Raw genomic sequence first — 26,610 nt, 5'->3', positions numbered from 1 at the left:
GGGGGCGGGGTCTGGGTGGGGCAGGCAGCTTTGAGGCCACCTGGAGGAGCAGCCTGGCCAGGGGTCGAGCTGGGAGGCCCAGGGCTCACTGGTGTCCACCCGGGAGGTAGGAGAAGACCCCACGCTTAAACCACAGGCACACAGGCCTCCCCAGAGTACTCCGGGACGGGCATTCCAGGCAGGGAGCCTGACGCGCCTTCCCCTGCTCTGCCCACAGCTACGTGATGCGCATGAAGGAGTATGAGAGGGAGCGGAGGCTGCTCCAGCGAAAGAACCGGCGGGAGCAGAGGGCAGCCGACCTGGCCCTGTAGTGGGCCCGCCCAACACCCTGTGGACCAGTGGAGAAATAAAGGCCTCCAGGCCCTCAGCCTGAGCCCGGCCCCTTTCTGTGGTGTGCTGGCCCCCCGCCCCCACAAAGAAACGCGGAGCCTGAGTCCAGCTGGGCAGACAGGTTTTATTCCAGGCTCTGGAGAGCAGTGGCCCCCACTCCTCCCCCGGGACACGGGGTGGGGGACCGAGCCGGTGCGGGCGGGTAACTCAGAGCAGAAAGGGGACGATGGGCATGCGCAGAGGCGGGTAGTCGCGGAACTCCTTCAGGTAGCTGCGGTGCTTGCCCTTGGCCCAGATGGTCATCTGGGTGAAACCCACCAGGGAGAAGAGGGCCACTGTGGGGCAAAGCAGCGTGTCAGGGAGGGCGGCCTGGCCTGGGGAGGCAGGGCCTGGCCAGAGGAGGGGGAGCGGGCTCACCTGGGAGGCACTGCGTCATGATAGCAAAGCCGATCCAGGACCCCACCTGTGTGCAGAACAGGCCGGCATGAGGGGCTGGGCTGGCAGGCCTGTTGTTCTGTTGAGGGCTGGGCCACCTCCCCCCTCAACCCCTACTTTCCAAGTGGGGTGAGAACCAAACTCTCATGCTAGAGGGGCCCCGAGTAAAGGAGGGGCACATGAAGCTTCCCCTCAGCCCACAAAAGCCACAAGCCCAGCCCCTAGACACCAGTCTCTCCATCTCCAGATGCTCCAAGTTCGGGCTGCAAAGCAGCTGCAGAACCAGGCAACCCCCTATTAGGGACTGGCCCCTCCACATGGAACCAGAAGCCCCAGGAAGAAGAGCGGAGGAGAGCAGGGCAGTCCCTCACCTCATAGGTGTAGTTGGGGCAGGACACCAGCAGGAAGAGCCATGTGAAGGGGTTCTTAGTGGGGTAGGGGATCTTCCTGGTCTTGGATCCTAGTGGCCAAGACGGGAAGGGTGAGCGAAACCACCCCCCGGCCCGGCCTGCCTGCCCACCTGCCCACAGCAGGCCACTCACCTGCCGGCCTCAGGTCCCGCAGGGCCATGTGGATGGAGAAGTTGCCCAGCTGGCAGACCTGTCAGAGGAGCAGGGTCAGCCCAGAACCCTCCAAGATTCCCTCCACCCCATCTCCCATCCCAGCCTGCTTACCACAAAGATGGCAAGTGCCAGTTTAACCTGCTGAGCTCCATAGGCTGAAAAGGAAGTAGAGAGGGGAGGCCCATGAGGGGAGCCAGTGGGGGAATGCAGGCTCACGGTGGGAGCAGAGTCCCCAAAGCCACTTACTAGGGGGTGTGTAGAGAGGGTGGTTGATGTAATAGGCCATCCACGCGGCGAAGCCCCAGTAGTAGGTGCAGTTCTGAAAGGGAGCAGGGCCGAGATGGAGCCTGGCCGGGCAGGGCTGGGGTCCACGGGGCGGGGCAGGAGGGGTAGGCCTGGGACTCACCTTGAAGATGTTGCGCAAGGGCATGGTACCATGCGAGAAGCGGTGCACGAAGAGCGTCTCCAGCAGCCGCTTGATGTAATGGAATGAGTGGCAGATGCAGGCGAGGCTGGGGGTGGGGGGAGCCAGCTCAGCAGGGGAGGGGGGCGGTCCACAGGCCTTTACCCCTCGCCCCCCTCGCCCCTCTCCAGCTTGGCCCACTCACTGCACCACCGTGTGCCGGCTGGACGTGAAGTCGTATTTGTGGCCATAGATAAAGGGCACCCGAAAGTAGAAGAGCAGGTAGATGAAAAGGGGCCCCGCGTACTCTGTCAGGAAGACCTGGAAGGACAGGGGCAGGTGAGTCACCCCAATGTGGCTGGCTGATGGGAGAGGAGGCTGTGGGCAGGGTCGGGACTCACCGTCACCCAGCTGATCTGGGCCCCCAGGTCCCGGAAGTAAAGTGTGGCCGTGGTGCCCACAGGCAGCTTCTGTAGAACTTCCTCATCCTTCAGGGACTTGCCCTCTGCAGAGAGGCAGGCCAGGGCTCAGGGGTGGCCCGGGCCTTCACCCACTGCCACCGGGATGCCCAGAGGTGGCAGAACGGGTAGCTGTACTCACTGGGGTCCAGGCGGAGGGACTGGCGGGCAGGGTACCACTGTGGATCTGTGGGGGGAGCGGAACGTCACAGCACAGACTGGCAGGGCCCAAGGACCCCACACCTCCGCCCACCTCCAACAAGGCCTCTCGGCCTGTGTGGCTCCAGGACTTGGCAGGGAAGAGCACAGGCAGAAGTGGGATGTCCTGAAATCTCAGCAAAGGCATTCCGGCCAATAGCCACACGGGTGCGCCGCCACAGGAAAGCCCAGAGAGGCCTCAGCCATACTGGGGGCATCTGTGCAGGCCCTGGGGGGGAGAGGCTCACAGGAGGGGTCCCACCCAGAGGCCTCTGCCCAGAAGAGCCACAGGAGGCAGTGTGGCTGGGCCCTGGACTTACGACTCTTAGTGAAAAGATTCTTGATCTCTGCGATGGTGGCATGGGGCTCCACCTGCAGGAAGCACGGGACGCAGGCAAGTCAGACCTGGGAAAAAGCCCAGACCCCTGACCCAGGATTCCTCCGGTGAGGGGGGATGGACGGCCTAGGTAGCTTCTATGGGAGTGGGGAGCGTTGAAGTCCAGGCCCCCCACCCACACAGTGGAGAGGAACAGCAAGGGCCTGCCAGAGTGGAGACGGCAGCGGGCCTGAGGGCTGTTGCACCAGGCAGCCAGGATGCTCCTGGCCTCCCGGGAGGCAGTCTGAGCACAGGAAGCTGGGCCTGCTTCTCGGCCTCTCCTCTCCACTCCCACCCCACTGACGACTCCCCGCAAGTGAAGGCCCACAGTCCAGGCCAGACCTCCCCTGGGTAGGGAACAGGTCTCAACTCCACCTCTTCCCAGGTCCCAAAGCCCTGCAGGGTCCAATAAGGCTGCACCACCACCTCCTACATGAGGAGGCCAGCTCCTGGCCACACCCCGAGGCCAGAACTGCCCACTCCACCCCAAGCTGTCAAGGGCAGGCCAGGGAAGAGTACCTTCAGGCGCCCACCCCAGACCAGGGGGCGGGGCATCAGGACACAAGCTGGAGGGGCTCTCCCATCTCCCTTGAGACCAGGAGATCCCAGAAGGAATGGGGTCATGGGCCCAGTGCAGCCAGTGCTGCAGTCCTACCTTGTCCAGGAAGCACAGCTTCTCCCGAGTCTTCGCGTCCAGAATCTCCACCTCGAAGAAGAGAACAGCCTTTTTAGGTTTCTTGGTCACCTTGGGGGGCACAGGCCGGGGGAGGCCATTGAGGCCGAAGCCAGGGCCAGGGCCAAGGCCCTGGCTGGCCTCTCGAGCCACCAAGCTCATGCTCAGGTCCATGCCGCCCCGCTATGCCCACGCAGCCAGCAGCCCAAACTGCCAGCCGTCAGCCCCCACCACCAACCTCCCCACACGCAGCGCTCTGGGCCAGGCCGCGCGATCAAATTCTGCCGCGGTGCTGGAAAGGAGCCCACGCCTGCCCTGGCACTGCTGCCTTCTGTGCAGATGTAACCCGAGTGGCCCCACAGCCATGCCCAGCTAAATATAAAACTGCCCAATCTGAGCCCCCCCAGGAGCCATGGCACAGGCCTGGGAGCAGCCCCCCAGGGACTGGGTCACCCTGAAAATGAGACTTTCTAGTGGACACAGCCCCCACAAGAGCACCGGGGAGCAGAGAGATTCCCAGAGGCAGGCATGGAGGTGCCCGCCGGCCCCCATGCCCAGTGCAGGGTGGGGGCCAGTCACCCACGTCCCGGCACCCAGCTCAGGCCAGCAGAGTTCACTGGGCTTGGAGAAACCCCAGCTATTTTGAGAATCCGTGAAATAGATCATCCATTTCCCCTTCTGAGCTGTGAGAGACACTTGGATTATTTCCCTTGTGCATTTATGCTCCCAGGGAGGTGACAGATTCCGGGGTTATTGGTGCAGAGAGCCTCTCTATGTGTGGAAAGGGTCGGGAAACCAGGAAGTTTCCAGAAAGCACCACAGCCTAGGCTGATGAGGCCCCTCAGAGGCTGAGGCTGATGAGGCCTCGGCCCTGCCTCCCTGACCTCCCTCTCCATATATTTCTCACTAGATCCACCCAGGCCATGTTTAAGGCCACCTTCAGAGCAGTCTTCCTGCCGTGTCAGCCCAACTTAACCCCCTTGTCCAGACCCTGAGCCCCCCAAAGCCCAGAGCACACAGCCTGTGCGTGCACACGCTGGCTCTCCCTGAGCCCCAACGGCAGAGGCACAGTGCTGGGTGGGCGGGAGGGTGCCCCAGGGATCTGCCCCACCCACCCCACACAGGTCAAAGCAGTGCAAGCGTGAACTGCTGGAGGAGCTGCACGGAGGCCCAGTGGGCTCATGATCCGGATCCTGGAAAGGCCTGAGTGTCTCGAGCTCCACACCTACCAGGCAGGGCTGGGTCTGACCCCAAGTCAGCCGCTGGGCAGCAGGTGCTGAGGACCCTTCCCACCCCTGGTGGGCCCTCAGTCAGCAGCAGCATGGGGAAGAGGTGCAGGACACAAAACCCCAGGCAGGGCCCCAGCCACCCACCTGCTGATGGATCCTCTGCAGCTGCAGGCCCCCCTGAGGGACTCCCCTCACACACACCCCAACAGTGGGAAAGGTAGAGGACATGGTGGGTGGCACACGGGACTAAATCCAGCCCTGCCATACAGTCATTTGTCTCTGGGCCTCAGCCCGCAGTTACATAAGAAAGCACACACTTCTTGGGAGTATGGGGGTCCCGTGAGACAACACCAGCGTGGTGCCTGAGAGGGGCATAGTGACCCCAAAACCTTGGGCCCCGTGGAGCTGCCACGCATGGACCTGGGTTCAGATCCCGGTTCCCCTGCTGGCCAGCTGGTGGCTGCAGCACTCACCCCCATTACGGACATGAGGGTAGGAGACGGCCCAGCATCCAAGAAGTGCTGGCCAAGCTGCCTATTGTTGCTGCACTAGACAGAGCTCTGCCAGGCCATGTGGCACGGGGGCACGGTTCACTAAACCCCTCTAAGCCACAGCGGGGAAGAACACGGCCAGCCACAGGGAGGACCAGGCCCACCAACAGGACTTGCGGGAGAGGCAAGGGGCGCACACAGAATGTGCCACAAAGGGCTAGAACAGCAGGGCCCCTGGCAGGCACAGGGCCTGCCCCATGGCTGCAGGTATATTAATAGTTGCTGGGTCCCAGGCGGCCAGTGCCCGCATGCCTTCAGAGCCCGTGTGGTCCACAAGAAGGCAGCACCGTGCCTACGGGGAGAAGAGGCCTCTGAGTTCCTGCTGAACCACTCAACAGCTTAAAATACAACCAGCCCCTCTCCCTGCAGGCCAGCTGCAGGGGGAGGGCTGAAATTCTACCCTCCCCCCAACTAGGCACCGCACCAGGGCCCAGGAGTGGAGGACAGCCCATCAGGGCCCCAACTGGCTGCTGGGAGAAGCAGCTAGGTGGCAGGAGGGGGTGGCCAGGAGAGGGGCCGTGCTCCCAGCAGACGCTTCAATGTGCCCAGGCCAGCCCGAGACCGAAGAGGCGCAGCCGAGCCCTCGCCAAGGTAAGCTGGGCCCTCAGGGCAGCACCCAACCCACCAGGGTGGGGGTGCCCCAGCTCAGGGCCACCACAGAAGGATCAGTCCTCACTTCCCATTTCCTGCCCCCAAATCCTGGGACCCAGCAGCCATCTTCACCCCAAAAGAAGTCTAAAGGGCCAGAGAAAGGGGGAACAGGACCTCTGTCTACTATTTTTGCCGCTCTCTGTGCCTCTATAATTATTTCAAAATAAAAAGTTAAATAAGGTTATGCTAGGTGGGAAAACAAGTTTTAAAAGAAACTAGACACAAAGGGTCACATATATATATGAAATGTCCAGAACAGGTAAATCCATAGAGACAGAAAGGAGACTGGTAGTTGCCAGGGCTGGGGGAGGGAGAATGGGGAGTGTCTGCTAATGGGGGCCTGGTCTCCTTTTGGGGTGATGGAAAGTTGTGGAACTAGATAGAAGTGATGGTTGCACAACACTGTGAATGTACTATTATAAATGCCACGATTCACTTTAAAATGGTTAATTTTGTTATGTGAATTTCATCTCAATAAAATTTTTAAAGGAGGGGTCTAACAGGCCCCAGTTACCCATTAAAAAAAAAAGATCCCCCACCAACAGCCCACCCCCAGACTGAGGGCCTAAATGTAGGGAGCCCTGTCATGTGCTCCCCAGTCTTCAGACCCTGAGCTCAGCCCCCTCCAGTCCCCCACAATGCAACCCTTCCCATCCCACTGCTCTGTGCCCGAGCCTATCTCCCATGCCCTAGGTTTGTGTCACTGACACACACACACACACACACACACACACACATGCACGCACACGCATGCCCAAGCCTGAGGCCAACCTGGGCTGGGGGCCCAGAGAAGGCCCAGGACTGGGGTCAGACAGCATAGCACAGGCTGCTGCTGAGCACAGAAGGGGAGGCAGTAGGCCTCCCCTTCCCTAGGGAAAAGGTGGGCTGAGGGACAGAGAGGAGGGAAGGGGCGGGGAGGGGGCAGCACATTCTACTCTATGGATGAATAAAGCGAGGCCTGTGAGGGGGTCACTGGACTGAGGTCCCTCAGTAGCTGCAGGCAGGGAGTGTGGCCCCATGGCCTACAATGGACAGAGGACAAGGACAGTGCAGGCACCCTGGCCTGGGGCGCATAGGATGACAGTTCCATGAGCCTGGGAGGAATTCTCACAGAGGCCTGAGATTCCAGGGCCCAGCCAACAGCTACTCATGGCAGCACAAGGTGGTGGGGGTACCAGGACACGGGGCGAGGCCACAGCCCACTCAGGAGGAAGGGCAGGGGCCATGCTGTGGACTTCCCCAGCCCAAAGGGGTGCACCTGGAGCCACTGCCCAGCAGCAGGCCCCCCGGCCCTTCACTGTCTACATGGAAATAAAGACGTTCCTGATCAGAGCAGCAGTAGTAAAAAGAGGATGCCGTGTCTGAGCACCTGCTCCAAGCTAGCACCAGTGCCCAGAGCCTTCGGGGAGGCCACACTCCAGGGACAGACCCTGCCTGGAGAGGAGCAAACCAGAGCGCAGTTATGCAACTGCAGGAGAGGCTCAGGGCCCTTGCACACGCGGCTCCCGCTGCCTGGAACTCCCCCCAGAGCCCGCGGGGCTCTTCCTCACCTCCACCGGCCTTCAGACGACTTCTCAGTGAGGCCCTTCCTGAACAGCAACTGAAAATATCGACCCCAAACATTTACCGCCTGCCTCCCACTGGGCTGTCGGTCATTACCCAGCACCCGGAACACAGCCTGGCATGGAGCTGTGCTTTGTAAACACTTGTGTGAGACCCCTGGCCAAAGACTCACCCATTTCCTGGCTGTGTGGCCCTGGTCAAGCCACCGCACCCTTGGAACCTGTTTCCTCATCTACAAAGTGGGCTGCCCCCACCTGCCATCTCACAGGGTTACTGTAATATTTACAGAGATAATAATAACAAAAAAAGTACATAAACATACCCAGCCTAGAATAAATCTTATAAGTCATAAACATAGACCAATATTAGCAAAATAGTACTGCTAGATGACCAGGGAGTAAGCCCCTTCTCCCCAAATCCTGCCCAGGGCATGAAGGGACCCATCCACAGGACACCAAGGTCAGAGAGGTGGTGCGATGATGCTTCGTCCAGCTGCTGACAGTGAGCCCAACCCTAACAATAGCAAGACACATGTGTGGGCGGGAGGTGGGGGGCCCCACCACACTCCCTACCCCAGCTCACCACTGAGCTGGAGGTTGCCACATCTCTGCTGCCCCCTTGTGGCTGCGGCCTCCACTCCCACCCACTCAAAGGGCACAGCAGCAGCCTCCCTTCCACAGTCCCAAGTCCCAACTCCAGTGCAGGATGGGACCAAGATAGGCCCAAGAGAATGAGGACTAATCCCAGCTCTGCCACTTACCAGCCAAGAGGCTTCAGGAAGCCCTGCCCCCCATTCCTTCGTCCCTGCCCCCCTTCTGCCCATGCCTGGGCACTGGAGTAAACAAAGCCAGCCCCTGCCTCCAGGGGACCTGCATGCCTGTGTGTGTGCTGGGGGATAAGGAGCAGGGGGCAGGGGCATGTTTTGTCACCAAGGATACTGAAGAAAAACAGAGAAGGAAGGGGCATCACGGGGGGGGGGCCATTTTAGACAGAGTGGTCAGGGAAGGCCTCCCTTACAAATGGGCATCTGAGCAAAGGCCAGTAGGAAGGAAGGGAACCAACCATGCACACATCTGGGGGAAAAGCGTTCCAGGCAGAGGGAACGGCAAGTGCAAAGACCCTGAGGATGGGCTGCGCCTAGCATGTCTGTGGAGCAGGAAGGAGGCCATGTGGCCTACACAGAGTAAATGAGGACATAAGACAGGGAGGTGATGGGGACAGGTCATGCAGGGCCTCGTGGGCCACAGGAAGGACTCTGGCTTTTCCTGAGTGAGGCGGGAGCCATGGAGGGTTTGTGAGCAGAAAAGGGACATGACCTGACGGGTGTTCACAGGCGCCCCCTGGGAACTGGGAGGCGAGGGTGGAGGTGAGGATGGGAGTTGAGAAGTGGGAATTCTAGACAGACTGTCAAGGCGGAGGCAACAGGATCTGCTGACGGTTTGCATGTGGGGGTGACAGGAAGAAAAAATCTGAGGTTTCCAGCTGAGCCTCATCAGGGAGGAGCGGCAAATGGGGGAGCAGCGAGAGGGGCAGGCACCCCCCGAGCCCGGATCGGAAGAGCCAAGTTTATAACTGCTGTTCCACTCTGTGAGAGCCACCAGGCAGACACAACACACAGGGCCCAGGTCACCGGGGCCAGGAGCCTGGGCCCCTCTGAAGCCTCAGTTTCCCCATTTTTACAAACACAGCCAGCCCCCTGTTTCCCAGGCTCCTCCCATCTATAAACCAGACTCAGTGGCCTCGTGGTGAAGTCCACATCCAGGGCCTGAGACAAGGGGCTAGCAAAGGCCTGAGAGTCAGCTTGAATTCCGGGTCACCCTCCTCACCTCCCACTTTTGCACCTGTAAATTCTGTGTGTCTTAAGATGGAACCTACCCAATGGTTTAGGTGAGGACAACGGGCCCAGAACTGCAGCAGCTTCTTAGCCACCTCTCCTCATCCTCTCCTTTCATCTTTATGGAGGCCAAGGGACCAGGAGCCATGAGCTCCATTTCACAGACGAGGAAGCCAAGTTTCAAGGGGTGTGGGGTACACCCAAGTCATGAGAACACCTAAGCCCAGACCCCCCCACCACACACAGGCCTCTGGGGCTGCACCCCCAGCCAGTGCATGCTCTGATGGCCCCCACACAGAGATGACACAGGACAGCACACCCTGCCTCTAGCAGGCTCTCTGGGACCCCACAAGGGACTGACTGCCAGGAAAGGGCCCTTCAACTGGGCTGCCTGGTGCTGGGAGCCTGGCACCACCCAGCCAGTGCCTGCACGGGGCCTGCAGGGGAGTGTATGCTCTGGTGGATGACATCTTCTCCCGAGGCTGGGGCACAAGAGGCCCGCTATTTGTGCAAACCCTGCTCAGAGCAACCTAGGACTCCAGGCGAAGACACAAAGGGCCCTATGGGTCCTTGAGCCGGCTAGCCTGGGCACTCACAGCTCCCATAACCCCCACTCAGGGCACAGCGGATGCCACGCTCCGAGGCTGGAGGCCTGGCCCATCGCAGAGCCTGGCCAGCTCACTCACTTCACAAACACAGAGGCTTGAGTGCATTCACCCGGACTCAGCAGCTCAGCACTCTCGGCTCCCTTCCCCTTCCACTATCCAGAAATATCGAAGTCACACTGCTCCTGCCAGGGCAGCTGAGAAGACCTTGGGCTCAGCTGCCAGGAAGCCAACACAGGCTGCACCTGCTCAGCCAGAAATACCTCCTTCCCTAGTGGCCTCGCCTCATGACCCCATTTCTCTGAGGTGCCTGGGGCAGCTGTGGTAGAGGCTGAATGTTGTCACCCAGGCTGGGAAGGGCAGCTCCCACCTCCTGCGCCCACTGGCCAGACAAGGGGTGCCAGGGTCTGAAAGCCAATGTCCCTGGTCTGTGGGACCCAGGGCCAGGAGAAGCGGGGAGAGCCCCGTGTAGGTCGGTAGCATCTAGACTCAAAGTACATCCTTTGGGTACTCGGGTCCCCCCAGGTTGGTCACTGCAGTCCAGAAGGCCCAAAATGAAGGGGATGCTGGACCATCACAGTGGAGACTCTGGGTCAGTGGGCCTGGGCCACCTGCTCACTGGCACCCGTAGTCCACGCACCTCCCTGGAAGTGCCTGTTCCATCTGGAAGCGCCACCATGAGTAACGTGTATCAGATGTTCATATCATGCCAAGGACTGTGCTAAGACCTTCACCTGCATGACTCACCTGTCCTCACCTGGGCCTGCGACCCCAGTTAGGGGGATCAGATAACTGGGGCTTGGAAACGAGGGAGCCCTCACCCAAGACACACAGCCAGGAAGTGCGAGAGCCGATGCTGCCCCAGCCTACTTGGGCCCACAGCTGCCGCTCGCCATCACGATGCAACATGGCCTCCGCTCTAACAAGCAGGACTAAATGTTAACAGAAAAAGGCGGGAAAACCCTGGATCCGATTCTTTGGAAGGCACCCACCTCCCTGCTGACACTCCAACTCCAGCACACTAGTCTTAGAAGGTCCGGATTCTGCAGAACATGCCACCTCCAGGGGAGTGCCCTATAGGGGAGACTAAGTGCCGAGCCCACTTCTCCCTTGGCCACTTCATACCGAGGACAAAAGGCATGTAACCTCCCGACACCAGAGGCCCAGGCAGGCCCAGCAGCTGTCGCAATGCTTCCTGCACGTTTTCCTGTCACAGGCTAAGGCCATTAATGGATCCAAAGCAGCAGTGCCACAGAGGGGCTAACACTGAGCAAGAGGCAGTGCTGTAGAGGCCGGAGTCAGACCAACCTTTCCTGCCTGAGCCTTGGCTTCTCTATCTGGTTGATGGGAATGTTTATAGAGGACCAAACACAGATGACTCTTGTGGCACACGTGACAGAAGCCCTGCCCAGAGGTCCTGAACCCTGCCTGCTTGTGAGACAGGGAACTGGGGTCTCTGACAGGGGCCCAGCATCCATAGCTTCAAAATCTCCCAGGTGACAGAGGGAGGTGGCCCCCTCAACCTGGGCTGTCTTCCTCTAACAGACCCCTGTCCTTTGGAAAAAGCCCAAAACCCTTACCACAACTGATGCAGTCCTCCCAGAGTCTCCCGGAACCTCCCAGTGGGACCTCGGCCAACCCCCTCCCGGGCCCCTCCCCCTGGGAGATGCCAGGACCCAGCCTCCACCTCCACCTCCACCTCCCGCTGACCCTCTTAGATTGGCAGTTACCCCATTTTACAGAGGAGGAGACCGAGGCTCAGAAGTGGCCAGCCCAGGGGCATGTGGACTACAAGCTCCAGGGGCAGGACCCCATCTGTTTTTGCTCCTTAGGAACTCAATGCTCTTCCTGCAAGGCTGGCCCAGATCTGCACCCCTACACCCCCTGGTCAGGTCAAGGTTGGTGTCACATGGTCTCTCTCTGCATCTCTGGGCAGGATGGTGCTGTCAGATCAGCAAGCTGGAAGAGGCTGGAGACACTGACCCCTGAGGACACAGGCTGACCGGAGCAACAGGAAGGACAAGCTCATCCAGGCCAACACCCCACCTGCACCCAGCACTCCTGGCCCGAGTGCAGCAGGCAGGTTAGTCCACCCCAGGAGCTCAGCTTGTGTAATGGCCAGTCTGGGATCCAGTGGCGGGCCTTATACACGCTTCTTGCACACTCACAATGCGCCAGACACAGAGGCACGTCCTCCACATGAATTACCTCCTTTACTATTAATACCCTTTGAGGAAATAGTCTTATTTATTCACCACATAAACATAGACTGCACACCCACTACATGCCAGGCACTGTTAAGGGCTCGGGGGATTCAGCCGTGGAAGGACAGAAATCCTTGCCCACGCGGAGCTGACATTTTAGCCAGGGAGGAGAGGCAAATAAATAGCTACGCATATTAGAAGATGACATGTGCCATAGGAAAAGGGGACTGGGAGTGGCCGTTGAAGGGAGGGTGTGCAGTTTTATATAAAGTGGTCAAAAACGGCCTCCCTCAGGGGACGTTGGGCCAAGGCCTGAAGGCAGTGAAGGAAAGAACAGTTCAGAGATCTGGGGAGAAGAACATCCGGGCAGAGGAATAGCCTGTGTAAAGGCCCTGGGGTGCATCATGCTTGGTGTGCTCAAGCAACATAGCAGAGGCGAGTGTTGGTGGAGGGAGGGGGCGAGGCGGGGAGTGGGAGGAGGTGAGGGCAGGGTGGCGGCAGGTCGTACAGGGTCTCGTGGGCAGGGTGAGGACTTGGGCTTCTACTCCAAGTGAGGCGGGAGCCATGAAGAGTTCTGGGCAGAGCAGGAACATGGCCTGACTTGGGTTCTGAAAGGATCTCTCCGGATGGTGAGGGAATAAGGATGGAAGTAGGGATCCTCATAAGAGTCTATGGGAATAATTCTATCACCATAAAGGATGGCTAGACCAAGGGGTCAGCAAACTATGGCCCACAGACGAATTTGATCCACCATCTGCCTGTTTGTGTAGAAGCTAAGAATGGTTTTTACATTTTTAAATAGTTGAAAAACATGAAAAGAAGTCTATTTCATGGGATTATATGAAATTCAAATGTCAGTATCCACAAACAAATGGTATTGGAACAGGAGCATGCACATATGCACATTGGTTGACCTATCGTCTAGGGCTGCTATTGTTACTAGAGCTGGTCCATTAGGCACCCCTCCGCTGTTTTCCTGAAAGGAAAGACTTGTGACCCAGTCCCGGGGACTGACACCAGGACCTGGTCCCCAGGGACTGGTGTCACTCACTTTCTCACCCCCATGCAGGTCCCCACGAGCCAAGTGGGATGGGAGGCATCACCCAGTCAGGGTGGGAAATTCAGGCCCCATTTCCCGGTCCCGCCTCAGCCCCGGGGCTGCCCATCTCCTGGGCTTCTACCCGGCCCAACGGAGCTCCAGCCAAGCCCATCAGACCTTCCAGTACATAGGAGTGAGCCCGCGGGCTCTACCTGAGGATGGCTGTGGCCACCTCCTGCGTAGCAATCCCATTCCCTGTGCTCCAGGGGGTAGCAGGCTGGGGGACAAGCACAGTCCCGGAAGCCATGGGTTGCACCCATGCAGAGCAAGGATGTGCTTGCTGCACAGCGACGGGCAAAGGGCTCAGCCACGCAGAGGGCATCTGGAACCTCCAAAGCCTTTTCTGCTGAGAAGTTCCGGTTCTTCATTCATTCAACAAACACTTGCTGAACCCATCCCGTGCTAGGTGCCAGGCTCGGTGATAAAGAGAAAGACCTATATGTGACAGCAAGCTGCTGGGCAGTGTTCCAGGTGCTGGGACACGATGGTGAGCACAGCCAAGAGAGGCATGCCCCCTACCAGGCCGGCTTATGCTCAAGCGGAACACGGGCAAAGCATCTGTCACAGGCAACATTCTTGGGGCCTGATGATCATGGTTTAGTGCTTTCCATGGGATCCCCATCTTATCCTTACAGGACAATTCAAAGTTCAGGTAACTTTGGGTAAAAACGGGGGGAAAAAAAAAAAAAAAGAATGTCCAAAACCCAAAATAACTAAAGATGAGCAGCGACCAACTTCACGACAGAAGGGGGCCCATGCTAATGCCGTGAAGCTACATGTGCTCCAAGACAGAAATGGAAGCGGCCATGAACCCTTCAAGTGTGAGAGGGTCCCTCCCCCTTGAGTTGCAGTGCCTTTTGGGGGGCACTGAGGATGTGGCAAACTGCCTGAGCCTTCCCCACACCTTGCTCTGGGGACAGTGTCTCTAACAGACAGACATACATATCACTCACTCCACAAGGTCGCCTGAGCCCCACCAGGGGCCAGGATTAAAGAGGAGCACTATTCGATGCCCTGCCTGAGCTGAGCTGCCGCTAAGCTGCCAATAGGTAGCAGGATGGCTCAACTAAAAAAAAAAAAAAAAGAGGCGCACTAGGGGCTCACACAAAACTATCCTATCCGCTATCTGAAGGTGCTAAGTCTGTGCAGAGAACTAAAACAGGAGGTGACAGGGTGACGAGTGTGGCCTGGCTGGGTCAGGGGGAGCCTCTCAGAGTAGGTGACATTTGAGCTGAGACCTGAATGACAGGACTCCCAGACTGGATGAGCAGAGCTGCCGCTCCTGAAACCATGCCAGCACTGGGGTTCCCCGGCCCAACCCCAGCCCTGTCCTCTGTGGGTCCCCACCCCCAGAGATTTTGTTAGACTTGATTCTCTGGAGCAAATAGTATTCAACAATATCCTGTTTCAGACTCTACATCTCCCCAAGAATTGTGATATTACCCTCAGCCCCAACAAAGCACCCATGTGGCACCCGCCCCCACCCCTGCTAAGTAAGACTCCTGAGGTGCCTGGGAGACAGCTTCTCCCCACAGGAAGGCTGGAGGCTCCAGCTGTACCCCCTGAAGCTTCAACCCGCTCCCTGATGCTCTGTGAAGCCCCAGTGCAAGTGCTAAACTGCCCTCCCCCAACACACACCCTGAGGACACGTGGGCACTGTTCCCAGGGGCCCCACCACACAAATGGCATGCCCTGGCCAGTACTCCTTGGTCCCTTTAAACAAGGAGAATGGGGAGGAAAGATTTCAGAAGCGCCAGGGGGCGGCACAAACTCTGCAGTGTCCAGGGCTGACTGAATGACTGCTTACATAAGAGCCTGGTTCGAGCAGGGACAGGGACAGGGCTGTGCCAGCCTGCCAGTCACCCCAAGCTACTGAGAGGCCCTTTATCCCTCAGAGGGCTAGGAAAGGCTCGTGGCCCATCTCTAACTAACCATGGGACTAGGGGGCAGGTAGGCCCCAAACCCCATCCACAGTGCACTTGTCAATAAGGAACTACTCTGCATATTTACATAACAAACACCATAACATGAGGGCCCCCAAAGACTTACAAATAAACTGCCCTCTGGCAGTTAACCTTTCAGGAAAATGAGACTTTCATCATCCTTGGGATAATGTCCACCCGCGTCTGGGTGGTTAGAAAGCCCTGCCGGGCGTGGGACACCCACAAAGTCTGGCCTCCAGGCCTCTGCCCCCACTGTTCCCCTCCCGCTCCCTAAGACCCCACTCTTTCAGGCCTCACTTAGATGGAAGACCTTGAGGGCAGAGGCTGTGGTTCATTTATCTCAGTATTCCTGGCCTGTGAAAGGTAAAGAGAATAAAAATATGTTGGAACAAATGAACTAATGAAGAAGGGATGGATTGGAAAACAGATAAGCGGGGACGAACAAGAGAACGCCTGGGCCAGCAGAACCTGCCGGCCACCTGTGCGGGGAGGGGTGGGCCCAGCTGCAGTCTTGGCAGCTCCCACTGCAGGGGTGACTTCAATGTGTGCGACATTATATCAAAATTGGTCAGAGGCGTCTGAGCTTCTTCCTCCATCTTCTGGGCATATTATTAGCACAAAGCCATCTCCAGGAGCCCGATCAGCCTTGTTCACTGACAATTTTTGAGGCGTTCAAAGGAGGCCACATGCAGAAAACACTTCAGGTAGCCTCCCTGCAGATCTGCCCAGTGATTTGTCCTTCTCCACGTAAAGCGTTGTACCTTGACTGTGGACCAGGAAGTATGCCGGCCACTTCACACTCCCCCATGGCCCTCGCCCTGACAGGTGTCCTCACCCTGGCTCCGCGGGTGAGAAAACTGAAGCTTAAGCAGGTTAAGTAACTGTCCCGAGGGCAGACCGGCAGCCTCCACAGGATAGGTCCTTCACGACCACACACTTCATTCCTTCCTCAGTGCATGACCACCTGGGCCCACCCACAGCAAAGCCCACGTTGGCACAGTTGGGCTCTGCCACTCACTGTGTGACACAGGCACGTCACTTTGCTCTTCTGTGTTCCGGTTTCCCTATCTGACAAACAGGGATAAGAACACTACCTACTTCATAGGTTTATTGTGAGGGTTAAATAGTTACTATTATAGATAAAAAACACTTAGAGTGAGAATTACATTGGTAGAGGCTTTATTATTATTATTATTATTATTATTATTATTATTACAGTGCTCTGGCTGTCCCCGGGTATTCAAACATTCTCAGCTGCCGCTGTCAGTATCAGCAAGAGGGTGTTAAGACCTAGCCTGAACTTGACGACCCAGCCCAAGGTCTCTGGCCTTTCTCACCCAGGCAAGCCTGTCAGTGAAATTACAGGGATTCCCAACCAAACAACCTTGTCACCAGAGGTGCAAGTTCCCTCTAAGCACATTCCCCACTCAGGGCTGTCAACCCTCTACCTCCTTTCCTCAGGAACCAGTTATTCAAGAGGCTCTGCGGAGCTCAAGAGCACTCCCAGTCCCAGCCAGTGTGGCTCAACTGCTCCACCCAGAGCCCACCCTCACCCAGCACACAGCTCCTCTCACTGGACTTACCAGCCTCAGGCCCACCCCACCCCACTTTCTCCACCTCGGGGCAAGTAGGTCAGCAGAACTTGCTAAATGTTAGCTGCTGGGTTGTCCCTGGCATGGAGCTGACTGAGTGCCTTTCACATATCTGCTCACCAGAGCAATTAACTCCTTGAAGCCATAACCCCAAGAAGTAGGAACCATTATGTCCAGCGGGGTGATGGTCAGTGTGCAAGGAGGAGCTCAGAAAGGGTCTGAGCCTGATGACACAGCATTTGCCACTTTCCAGAGTTTAAATAGCCAGCAGCCCCCAGCCTCACACCACTCCCTACAGATTTCAAGCTGTCAACCTGATGTCCCTGAATTGATAAGCGAGACAGATCAAAAGAGCCAATGTGAGCCAGCTAGGACACACCCCTGACCCCTATCAGGTGGATGAGAAAACCGACTCTGAGAGGTTGCAGAACCTGCCCATGGGCTCCAGCTTTGTATGTGGCAATTAAGGATGTGAACCCAGCTCAGATCCAAAGCCTGCAGGCTTTGCTGTCTTCCCAGGGAGGACACCGCCCAACCCAATGGGGAACTGGCCATGTGGCCCTGAGAAAGGCCCTTCTCTCTGGGCCTCAGGTCCCTCATCTGTAGAGTGCAGAAGACACAAACCAAGGAGTTCTAGAGCTCATTCAGGCCTGGGGTTCTAAGATTCTAGGGACCTGCAGCAAGGGCATGGCTGAGGTGTAGAGCTGTATGCCTAAGGGACAGAGGAGGGGACTCACCAGGAGATCTGCCAATTTGAATCACTACCTTCTCAGAGCAAGAAGCCTGTGGGGTGTCAAAAGCCTAAGACCACCCCACACCACCACAGGCTCCTGGCACGCCAACACAAGGCAGGCCTTTAAAGCGCACCGAGGTTTCGTGGCTCACCAGTCCCCATCTAGCTCCCACCTCCAGAACTCCAAGGGGCAGCCCACCCAATGTTAGGACAGAGGAAGACCCTCTGCCAGCAGTCCACAGTGGCCCACAGGGCCTCTCCCACTCTCCCACCAAGGATGCTGTGTCCTCAGAAACATACAAGCCACCAGCTGCCTGGGCCAGCATCAGCAAGGGACCCACAGCAGGGACAGAAAGTGGAGACAGGCAAACTCCTGCCTGGTTGGCTCTGTGATCCTGAGCAACTTAATTTACTTTTCTGAGCCTGTTTCCTCACCTGTAAAGTAGAAGTAATACCCGTGCCCACCAGATCAGGTGCTCATAGGACTCAATAACCACTGGCGGCTGCCAGCGTCACCATCATCACACTATTTCAGCTCTCGAGGCATCAGACAGACCTGAGTCTGGATTCCGTCTCCACCATGATGTGACTGACCTTGGGCAAGTTCCTAGTCCACAACACGGGGGACAAGTACCCACCTCTCAGAGTTTTTGAAAGGATACCATAAATGTGAACTGTCCCTGCTTTTATCATTATCCACCCACAAAAATAAAGCCCAGGAAGGGGGTCGTTCACAACCAGGATCCATCCCGTCTGCAAATGCAGAATTCACCTCAGTCCCAGAAGCATTTTCTGAAGGCCTGTCTGATGCGGCGCGCAGAGGGGTATGTGAAGGCATCTCCTAGCAATCTCCATCACGGAACGCATCATCTTCCTACTAACAGGCACCGAATTGAATGTGCAAGGGTCAGAGACCCACGTTACACCAGGGCTCAGTGGCCAGAAACCCCTACTGATCCCTCACATTCTACTTCAAAAGGACACAAGAATTCAGAAGGAAAAATTACAGGAAGCAACAGACACCTAGAATCCCACCTCCCAGGTTTAACAGATACTCGTATTTCATTTGATGCTAGTTATAACAGATTTCTTTTCTTTTTTTTAAATAAAACAGACATAGCTAAAACCTCCCCCATCCCCTTCTCTCCCCAAGCAATGGTTCCTCTGACAACTGTACAATTCCCATACATTTCTCACCTCTTATTACAATTTAGCCTTTTATTAGGCATATATCCATCCATAAACAGTACAAGTAAGTCTCATTTGGTATGTTTTTTAAATTTACAGACTCTTTTGCAACTTGGTTTTTCTACTCAACAGAATGTTTGGAGATTTACTGAAGGACTGGGTAAATCAAACTCAATTTTTTTTTCATATAATGGAACTGGGCACTACAGTTAAAATGAATGAACCACAGCTGCATGTAGCACCTCCCCTTTTATACATACTCCTTGGTGATACACTTCCAGCAACTTCACAATGTTAAGATTGGCCATTGCTTTCACCAGTACATGGGTTTCACTCCACGAAGCAGTTGCAGACAGGCTTGGAGAAACGAAGTACGATGCCCTGGGTCACACAATTATTTAGTGAGTGGCACAGCCAGGACTCGGCCCAGGCCTATCCAAAGCCCATACACCTGTGACACAATTAAACACGTTTACTTTTCTCCTTCATTTTCACCTTCCCACTAAGTTTTCTGGCTCTAAACAACTGTCCCATGACCAGAACTCTAGTTCCAGAACTTGCACTTATTTATTCCTGCGGCGGTAGCTGAAGCAAGAACTTGTCTGAGGCAAGGCACTTGACTGGCCTAGGATCATGGGCAAGCTAAGCACCAACAGTGTCCCCCTTTGGCGGGGTGGGGCGGTGGAAGATCCTAAATAAGCGCAGTGGGGACCCCAAGAGGATGAGGCTTCCTGGCTTCAGGAAATGGGTAGTGACTTGGTCAGGGAGGCTGAGAGGGACTCAATTCTCCTAGGAATTAACAGGCTCATTTACAAGATGCAACAGTTGTTTTTCCAGTTGCTACTGGGACCATTACTTTGATCTCTTCTCTGCAATAGCAAAACCTGCAGCTATTAAAAAAAAAAAAAACACGGAAAAAAACCCACCCTATAGTCTGAGATAAGCAGTTCTCTTATCAACCTTGCCCTGACCTCCTGACAATCCCAAGGTCTGTTCTAAACCAGGGCCCTAGGGTGACCTGTCTCAATTAGGCCACTAAGGGATACTTTTTTTCACCTCAGATTACAGAGGGGAGATAGGCAGTAACAGCAAACTATCATCAAAACACTAACAAATCCCCCCTCCAGCTGGAATCCTAACTGCCATAACATCAGTTATCAGTCCTGGTTAACTAGCTGTGTGGCACTGCTGTGAGTCCTGCACCTTTCTGTGCAATACTTCTTCTATCATTTGTAAACAATTGCATTTCAATTACTTGTTAATTGCACTTCCTTATCTAGGAGAAAGCTCTGTCCCCGTCCCCTCCCCCAGCCCAAAGGTCTTCTGAGGGAGGCTAAGCGCTCAGTGGACAGGGAGTCACTTGGGGGTGAAAAGATGGACTTAGTCCCAAATACAAACAAATTCTCTGATGTAGATAGTAACTGAAACCTTTTCTCAACCTTTGTTAAATGTGAGTGAAAGCATCCTTGCTATTTTTATTGATCTGCAACACCTGGAGTAAAGCTAACCTGCTTGCTGTGTAAACTGGGCTAGGTGACAACAAGTCCTCCCACACAGAAACTCTGTAGCCATCACCTCAGCAGGTACTTGGCAAATGTTAGCAGACAATGACAACAGAGAACAAAGCAAAATAAATTGTTTTTTTTCCTCCAAGGTCACTTTGAACATTGGGTTTGAAGCTCCCCCTTCCTTCTGGGAGGGAAAAGGTGTAAGGTAAAGCATGTTCTCCAGTCCAACCATGGGTCTCAGGCTGTGCCCAGCTTCCTAGAACACAAGTGCCCACCCCAATGGTCCTCAGAGGCCTACTTTATCTGACTGCTAACTAGCAAAAATTAAAATTAACCTCACTTTCAAAATGCCACATGGCTCTTCCAATCCTGCATCTTTCAAACTGAATGTGACCTTTTCTCTGTGGTTACACTCAGAGTTTGAAAGGGAAAACTATATTATTGGGTTGTCAGAAAAGTCATGACGTATTTCTTTCTATGTTTTTCGTTGCAAAAATGCATCATGAGTTTTCCGACAACCCAATAGAAGAACTTTACTCTATAATCATAAAGTTGAATGGGGCATGAGAGATTACTCAATCCCTAACTCCTCATTCTTGGTACCATGTCAAAAATGACTGAGGACTGAAACAACCAAAATGTCCATCAATAGACGATTGGATAAAGAAACTGTGGTACATTAATACAGTGGAGTATTAGCCATAAAGAAGAATGAAATCTTACCATTTGTAACAACATGGATGGACCTAGAGAACATTATGCTAAGTGAAGTAAGTCAAACTGAGGGCCGGCCGAGTGGCGCGATGGTTAAGAACTGGCTTGGGACTCCAGAGGGCCCCGGTTCGGATCCCACATATGAGGGCCAGTGACACTGCCCTCCACAGCTAAGATGCTGAACAACAGCTCAACCTGGAGCTGGGCTGCCGTGAGTCGCTGGCGACGGCGTAGGCTGCAGTCCCTGTGGCAGTGGGTTGCCATGGGCTACCATATGTAGCCAGCAGCCAGCAGCCAGCGTGAGAGGCCAGCAGCCGCAGTGAGCGGCCGTCCAGAAGCCGGCGACTGATCTGCCTCGCCAGGGAAGAGCACAATGATGGTGCCAACTTGGGCCAGTGAAGCAGCGTCCTCCACAACTAGATTGAAGAACAAAAAAAAACGACAGCAACTTGTCTGTTCCCCTTCCCCCAATTCCCCATCACTGTTCCCACCCCCCAATTACCCAATAAAAATCTTAAAAAAAAAAAAAAAAAAAAGAAATAAGTCAAACTGAGAAAGACAAATACCATATGATCTCACTTATATGTGGGATCTAAAGAACAGAATAAACAAACAAACAAAACAGAAGTAGACTCAGAGATATAGGGAAAAAACTAATGGTTTCTAGATGGGAGGGGGGTGTGGATGGGGGAGAAGGTGAAGAGATTAGAAAGTACAAATTGGTAGTCACAACATAGCCACAGGGATATGAAAGACAGTCTGGGGAATATAATAATGTTGAAAAGATTATGTAGGGTGCCAGATGGGTACTGGACTTATAAGGGGGATCACTTCATAGACTGTCTAGATGCCTGACCGCTGCGCTATACACCTGAAGCTGAAGTAGGATAATATTGAATGTCATATTATATGTATATATATATATATATATGGTCACAGATATGGTCACAGAATGTAAAGTACAGCATAGGGAATATAGCAAATAGTATTGTAACCATTATATATGATGTCAGAGGGGTAGTAGATTGGGAGGGGTTATCACTTTGTGAAGGGGGTAAATGTCTAACCAGTACGTAGCTTTGTACATCTGAAACTTATTTTTTAAAATGATTGAAGACTTATGGGTTAAAGGTTTCAAAAGATTCTGGGTAAATTACCAAAAATAATAATAAAGAGGATGGCCAGAGGTAGTGGTATTCAACTTGTGAATAAAAACAATGAATCCCTCCCTCCATTTATATGAAGTACCTAACAGTCAAATTCATAGAGGCAGAAAGTAGATTGATGGTTGCCAGGAGCTAGGAAATAGGAAGTTAATGTTTTATGGGTACAGAGTTTCAGTTTTGCAAGATCAAAACAATAGAGTTCCAGAGATGGATGGTGGTGATGGTTGCCCAACAATGTGAATATACTTAATGCCACTGAGCAGTACACTTGAAAATGGTTAAGATGACATCTTTTATGTTATATGTATTTTACCACAATTTTCTTAAATGGGGTGGGCAAGAAATCTCTCAACCTGCTAATTTTCATTTGGGGACTAGCATGGCATACTGGCTAGCAACTAAGACTCTGGAATCCTGAGTTTCTCTCTCTACTGCATTTACTAGCTGAGAACCTTTGGGAAAGTCAATTAACATCTCTGAGACTGTTTCTTCATCTACAAATGGGGATAATAACAGTAATAGTCCCCTACCTCACAGGCTATGAGGATAAGAGAAAAAGGTAACAGAATCTCATTAGCACAAGTGTGAGCACTTGCTAAATTATTCTTAAGATTTTAATAATAAATTAGTTTATTTAGCGATAGTTACTTAAAAGTCAGCAACAATAAGTAACAAAATTATTAATATTATCACTTAAGTCGATAAGTGCATCAAAAGACTCCATTTTATGGGAAAAAGAGGCCCAGGTTAGGAGTCAGAAGACGGGCTTCAAGAGTGGCTGTGGGCATGAGACTTTCTCAGTAACACAGCGATCGACAGAGATGATCTCTTAGATTACCAGAAAGCCAGATCAGCTTTGCTGCTTGGCGGGAGCCAGCCCTGGCAGTACCTCCCTTATCTCCTATGCTTCTCGGGGACGTCCCGGGCAAGGGAAGGGGTCCAAAGGTCGTGCCAGAGAGGGCTGATTGCAAAGCCCCTTCTTAAGCCCGAGGCGGCGGCATGGTGCAAGGTTTATGCAAGACACCCTCGCATCGGGAGCAAGGGTCCCGCACCTGCCAAACTCTGCAACTCTGCTCGCTGGAGGAGCTACAAGAAACCTAAAATCTCCCCAGGCCCTGCAGAGACCCCAAGAAAAGGCACCCCCAAAACAGCCTGGGTTGCAAAATTATAAATACCTCCCCCGCACATGCGCATTGCAATTTACGGGTGGCCCTGGGGCACCACCGCGCCCACTGCGCCTGCGCCGTCCGGCTCTCCCTTCGGGCACAGGACAAGAAAGAGGGATCCCGTGGTCCCACGAAGAAAAAGAATGGGTCTGCGGCGGCCGCTCGGTCCCCGTTTCCATGTTTCTTACCTCGTAGTGCTTCATGGCTCCCTTACACTGTGGCTGCTGCTCCTGCTGCCGCTGCTGCCTTACCTGCACGAGACGCAGCACAGACCCCTAACGCGTTCCCGACTGCAGCGCGAGACTAATCGCGGCTCCGCGTCCGCCCCGCCCCTCCCTGCCGCGCATGTCCTTTCAGCCAATCAGCGTTCAGGACGCCCACCTTTGCCACCGCCCCTCGGGACAGGTCTGAGCCAGGACTAGCCGCTCTCGCCAAGGGGCTGACCAATCAGCCTGCGGGACCCATCCAGAGGGTGGAGCGCGAGCACGTTAGAGGTGAGGAAGAGAGGGGTAGCCACCAATCAGAAGGGGCCTCGGCACTGCGCGCCCCTTTCTTCGCCCCTGGTGGTGTCGCTGTGGAAACCAAGGGACGCGACCGTTACATTAAGGCGGGGGGCGGAGCAAGAAGTTGAGTGACAAGAAGGGCAGCATCCACTTGGCGAGCCGCGTATCTGGGTGAATTCCGAGGTGGGCGGCCCCTGGGGTACTGGAGAGCAACCGGAGAGGTCTAGGGGCTGGGGATGTGGACTGGGCGCCTGGATGGAGAGGCCTCTCAGGCGAGGGAATCCCTATCTGTCGCGAATGGGAGAGAAGGAAAGGGGAAATGGGTGGCGAATAGCACCCTGTGACCCTCCAACCTGCAACATGGGGGTGTTTTCACTGTGCTTTTCAATGCAACCCCCCGCCCCACCTTGCTCCGCCTTATAGGCAGGGGCCCACATTTGTCTTCACCAACCGCTGTCCAGTATGGTCACCGCTGGCCATGTGGTTAGTAAGCCCTTGAAATGTGGCTGGTCCAATTTGAGATGTGCTGTATAAATATAAAACACACACCAATTTCAAAGACAGTAGGAAAGAATGTTTTTTAAAATCTCATTAATAACCTTTTTGTTGATTTCCACGTTAAAATTATATTTTGGATATATTGGATTAAAACGTATCACTAAAATTAAGTTCCCCTGTTTCTTTGTACTTTTTTTTTGTACTTTTGTAATGTGCCTATTGAACATTGAAAATCACAGACACAGATCACATTTGTGGCTGGCAGTTGTGTCTGTCACACTAGCCCCACTGGACAATGCTGGTCTGGGATCATGTCATTTTTTGTCATGAACAGGCTGGGGAGGTTGGATGTCAACACACACACACACACACACACACACACACGGACTCATGCACACACTCAAGATTTCAGGACAGGCTAAGGATTGGGCAGCATGCGGACACACTCCCTCACCTTCTCTTCTTTCTCCAGGTTACGGACCTGCCTCTGAGCCATCAACTGTTGCACCCTCTGGAACCCAGAGATCTGTCATCAGGGACATGGTGAGAAGTCCTCAAAGGTAGATCTCTGAGTCATAAGGCGGTAGGGCGGGGTGAGGATGAGTCAGTACCCAGCCCTTAATCATCCAGGTTCAGTTCTAGAAACTTCTGAAGCTACAGCTTTTGGGGACTTCTGGGTAACAGCCAAAGCTGTGGTCTTCAGAAACTTTACTATCCTTTTCACCAGGCCTATCTGGACAAAACAGGTGAAAACACAAAGGTATTTTATAACCACACTTCCTAAAGTATCGATCTTTTTCTATTGGCATTTGCGGAGCTCATAGTATCTTGAAACCCTTCGTGCCCTCACTCCCTGCCCTATTGAGGGGCACAGGGAGAGTACTCACTCTGAGGCCACAAGTTAAAATCCTACCAAGTTGAATTATTTGAGGTGCCTAATTGTGAGGTGCTGAGGGGACAGAGTTGAACCCCTAAAATCTAGCCACGTTTTTGCTACTTGGCCAGTTCTGAAGCCTGCACCCCAGACCACTGAGGACCATCCAGGCAAGTTGGCCAGTTCTGGGTCCAGCATCTCTGAAGTGGTTTGAGTAGGCACTAGGTACATGTTCCGTATCCTTGGGTTCCAGCTAGGTAAGGTATGTGGCATCATGGCCAAATAGATGACATTTTTTGAGAGATTCCACGCACATTCCTACAAACTTGGAACATTCTGGAATTCACCTTTTGAGGCTGCTTTCCTGAGCCCCACTCTTACTCAACAGGCACTATGTCATTTTGTGAACAATTTTGTGTATGCTGTGTGCCAACTGGGGCATACAAATAATTTCCACTCCCTGCTCACCCACAAGTTCATTGAAAGTCAGGTCCCAGCCTCTGGAGGAGAATTCTTCTTTGTTTTTTGGCGAGTACTGCAGGAGTGAGGACATCTTGTTGGCCTCATCTGGCTTCCAGTAGCCAGGCTGTCAGCAGAAATCAAATCCACCCTCAGAATGAAGACTGGCCACTTTGTTCAGCCATTCATGACACTGTTCTGTGGCTCTGGCTGTGCCCGTCGTTAGGGACAGCTAAATCGTGCTTGTGTCCTCAGAATCGCCAACACAGTTGGCTAATTCATAACAGTGACAAGTAACAACATTCGGTGTTTGCTGAGCCGACTGTAACAATCCCCTTGAGAGCAGCTTCCAAAGGGGAAATTCCAGAAAGGACTTGCATTTGGCAGCACTAAAAGATAAGTGGGGCATCCTGGGTCTTGGATTTGGGGGAACCAACAGTCATTTGTATGTCGAAACTCTGGTGTGTTTGGTTGTGTTCAGCTCACAAGCTCCTTTTGTATTACCCACACATGGTAAGGTAGGATCTTGATTTTACTGGAACCTGGTTTGGCTGGTTTGGGGGTACGTGATCGAGCTGATTCAGAGCATGTGAGGGAAGCTGAGAACAGACAAGCTGAGGCTGGTTAGCAACTTTCTGGTTGGCTGTGGCAGGAGCCCCAGAGAGAGGTTTCCCAAGCCCTGCCCTGTTTTGCCTTTATTTTTATTGTAAAGCCCATGGGATGTTTTTTTCTTTCTTTGTTTTTTATTGAAGGATAATTTACATAGAGTGAAATTCACCTTTTTCAGTATCTAGTTCTGAATACAGACAGTGGTGTAACCACCACCAGTCAAGATAGAAGACATTTCTATCATTACAAAAATTTCCCCCATACCTCTCTGTAGTAGATCCTAGCCCTTGGAAACCACTGATTTGCTTTCTGCCCCAATACTTTTGCCTTTTCCAGATGGTCCTATAATATGGCATCACACAGTATATAGTCTTTAGAGTCTGGTTTCCTTCACTAACAATGTATTTGAGGTTTGTCTGCATTGTTTCCTGTATCAGTAGCTTGTTCCTTTTTATGGCTGAATAATATTCCTTTGTGTGGCTAGA

At 54.0% G+C, this 26,610-nt stretch overlaps 2 protein-coding genes and 1 long non-coding RNA gene across 3 annotated transcripts in view; 2 read left to right on the top strand and 1 right to left on the bottom strand.

The window, feature by feature from the left end:
• The window catches only part of NDUFB7 (NADH:ubiquinone oxidoreductase subunit B7), a 4,454-nt gene extending 4,081 nt beyond the window's left edge, over window positions 1–373 (top strand). The window contains exon 3 of the mRNA XM_019664187.1: window positions 218–373. Coding sequence (XP_019519732.1) covers window positions 218–311 — 94 coding nt within the window. The 3' untranslated portion in view covers window positions 312–373. The remainder of the gene's footprint in view (window positions 1–217) is intronic.
• Window positions 374–434: 61 nt separating this feature from the next.
• On the bottom strand, window positions 435–23,518 carry TECR (trans-2,3-enoyl-CoA reductase). The gene is made up of 13 exons (XM_019664186.1): window positions 23,371–23,518; window positions 3,419–3,469; window positions 2,708–2,759; window positions 2,332–2,376; window positions 2,133–2,236; window positions 1,937–2,052; window positions 1,735–1,840; window positions 1,575–1,647; window positions 1,440–1,483; window positions 1,308–1,365; window positions 1,137–1,225; window positions 748–793; window positions 435–665 (listed from the first exon to the last, which is right to left on the bottom strand). The coding sequence occupies exons 1-13, from the start codon at window positions 23,383–23,385 to the stop codon at window positions 538–540; spliced, it is 927 nt and encodes a 308-aa protein (XP_019519731.1). The 5' UTR covers window positions 23,386–23,518; the 3' UTR covers window positions 435–537.
• LOC109394269 (uncharacterized) lies at window positions 3,476–26,610 on the top strand. The gene is made up of 3 exons (XR_002126418.1): window positions 3,476–5,807; window positions 11,806–11,952; window positions 24,656–26,610. It is a non-coding gene; the product is annotated as an uncharacterized LOC109394269 (long non-coding RNA).

This window comes from Hipposideros armiger, unplaced genomic scaffold (assembly GCF_001890085.2).
Source record: "Hipposideros armiger isolate ML-2016 unplaced genomic scaffold, ASM189008v1 scaffold_417, whole genome shotgun sequence".
NCBI classification, from domain to species: domain Eukaryota; kingdom Metazoa; phylum Chordata; class Mammalia; order Chiroptera; family Hipposideridae; genus Hipposideros; species Hipposideros armiger.
Note: the sequence above shows the minus strand (reverse complement) of the source record. Positions and strands in the feature narration are given on the sequence as shown.

Coding starts and splice junctions, on each gene's coding strand:
- TECR (XM_019664186.1), bottom strand. Junction 2,377..2,707: donor GAATCTTTTCACTAAGAGTC/GTAAGTCCAGGG, acceptor CTCCCCCCACAG/ATCCACAGTGGTACCCTGCC. Junction 666..747: donor CATGACGCAGTGCCTCCCAG/GTGAGCCCGCTC, acceptor TTTGCCCCACAG/TGGCCCTCTTCTCCCTGGTG.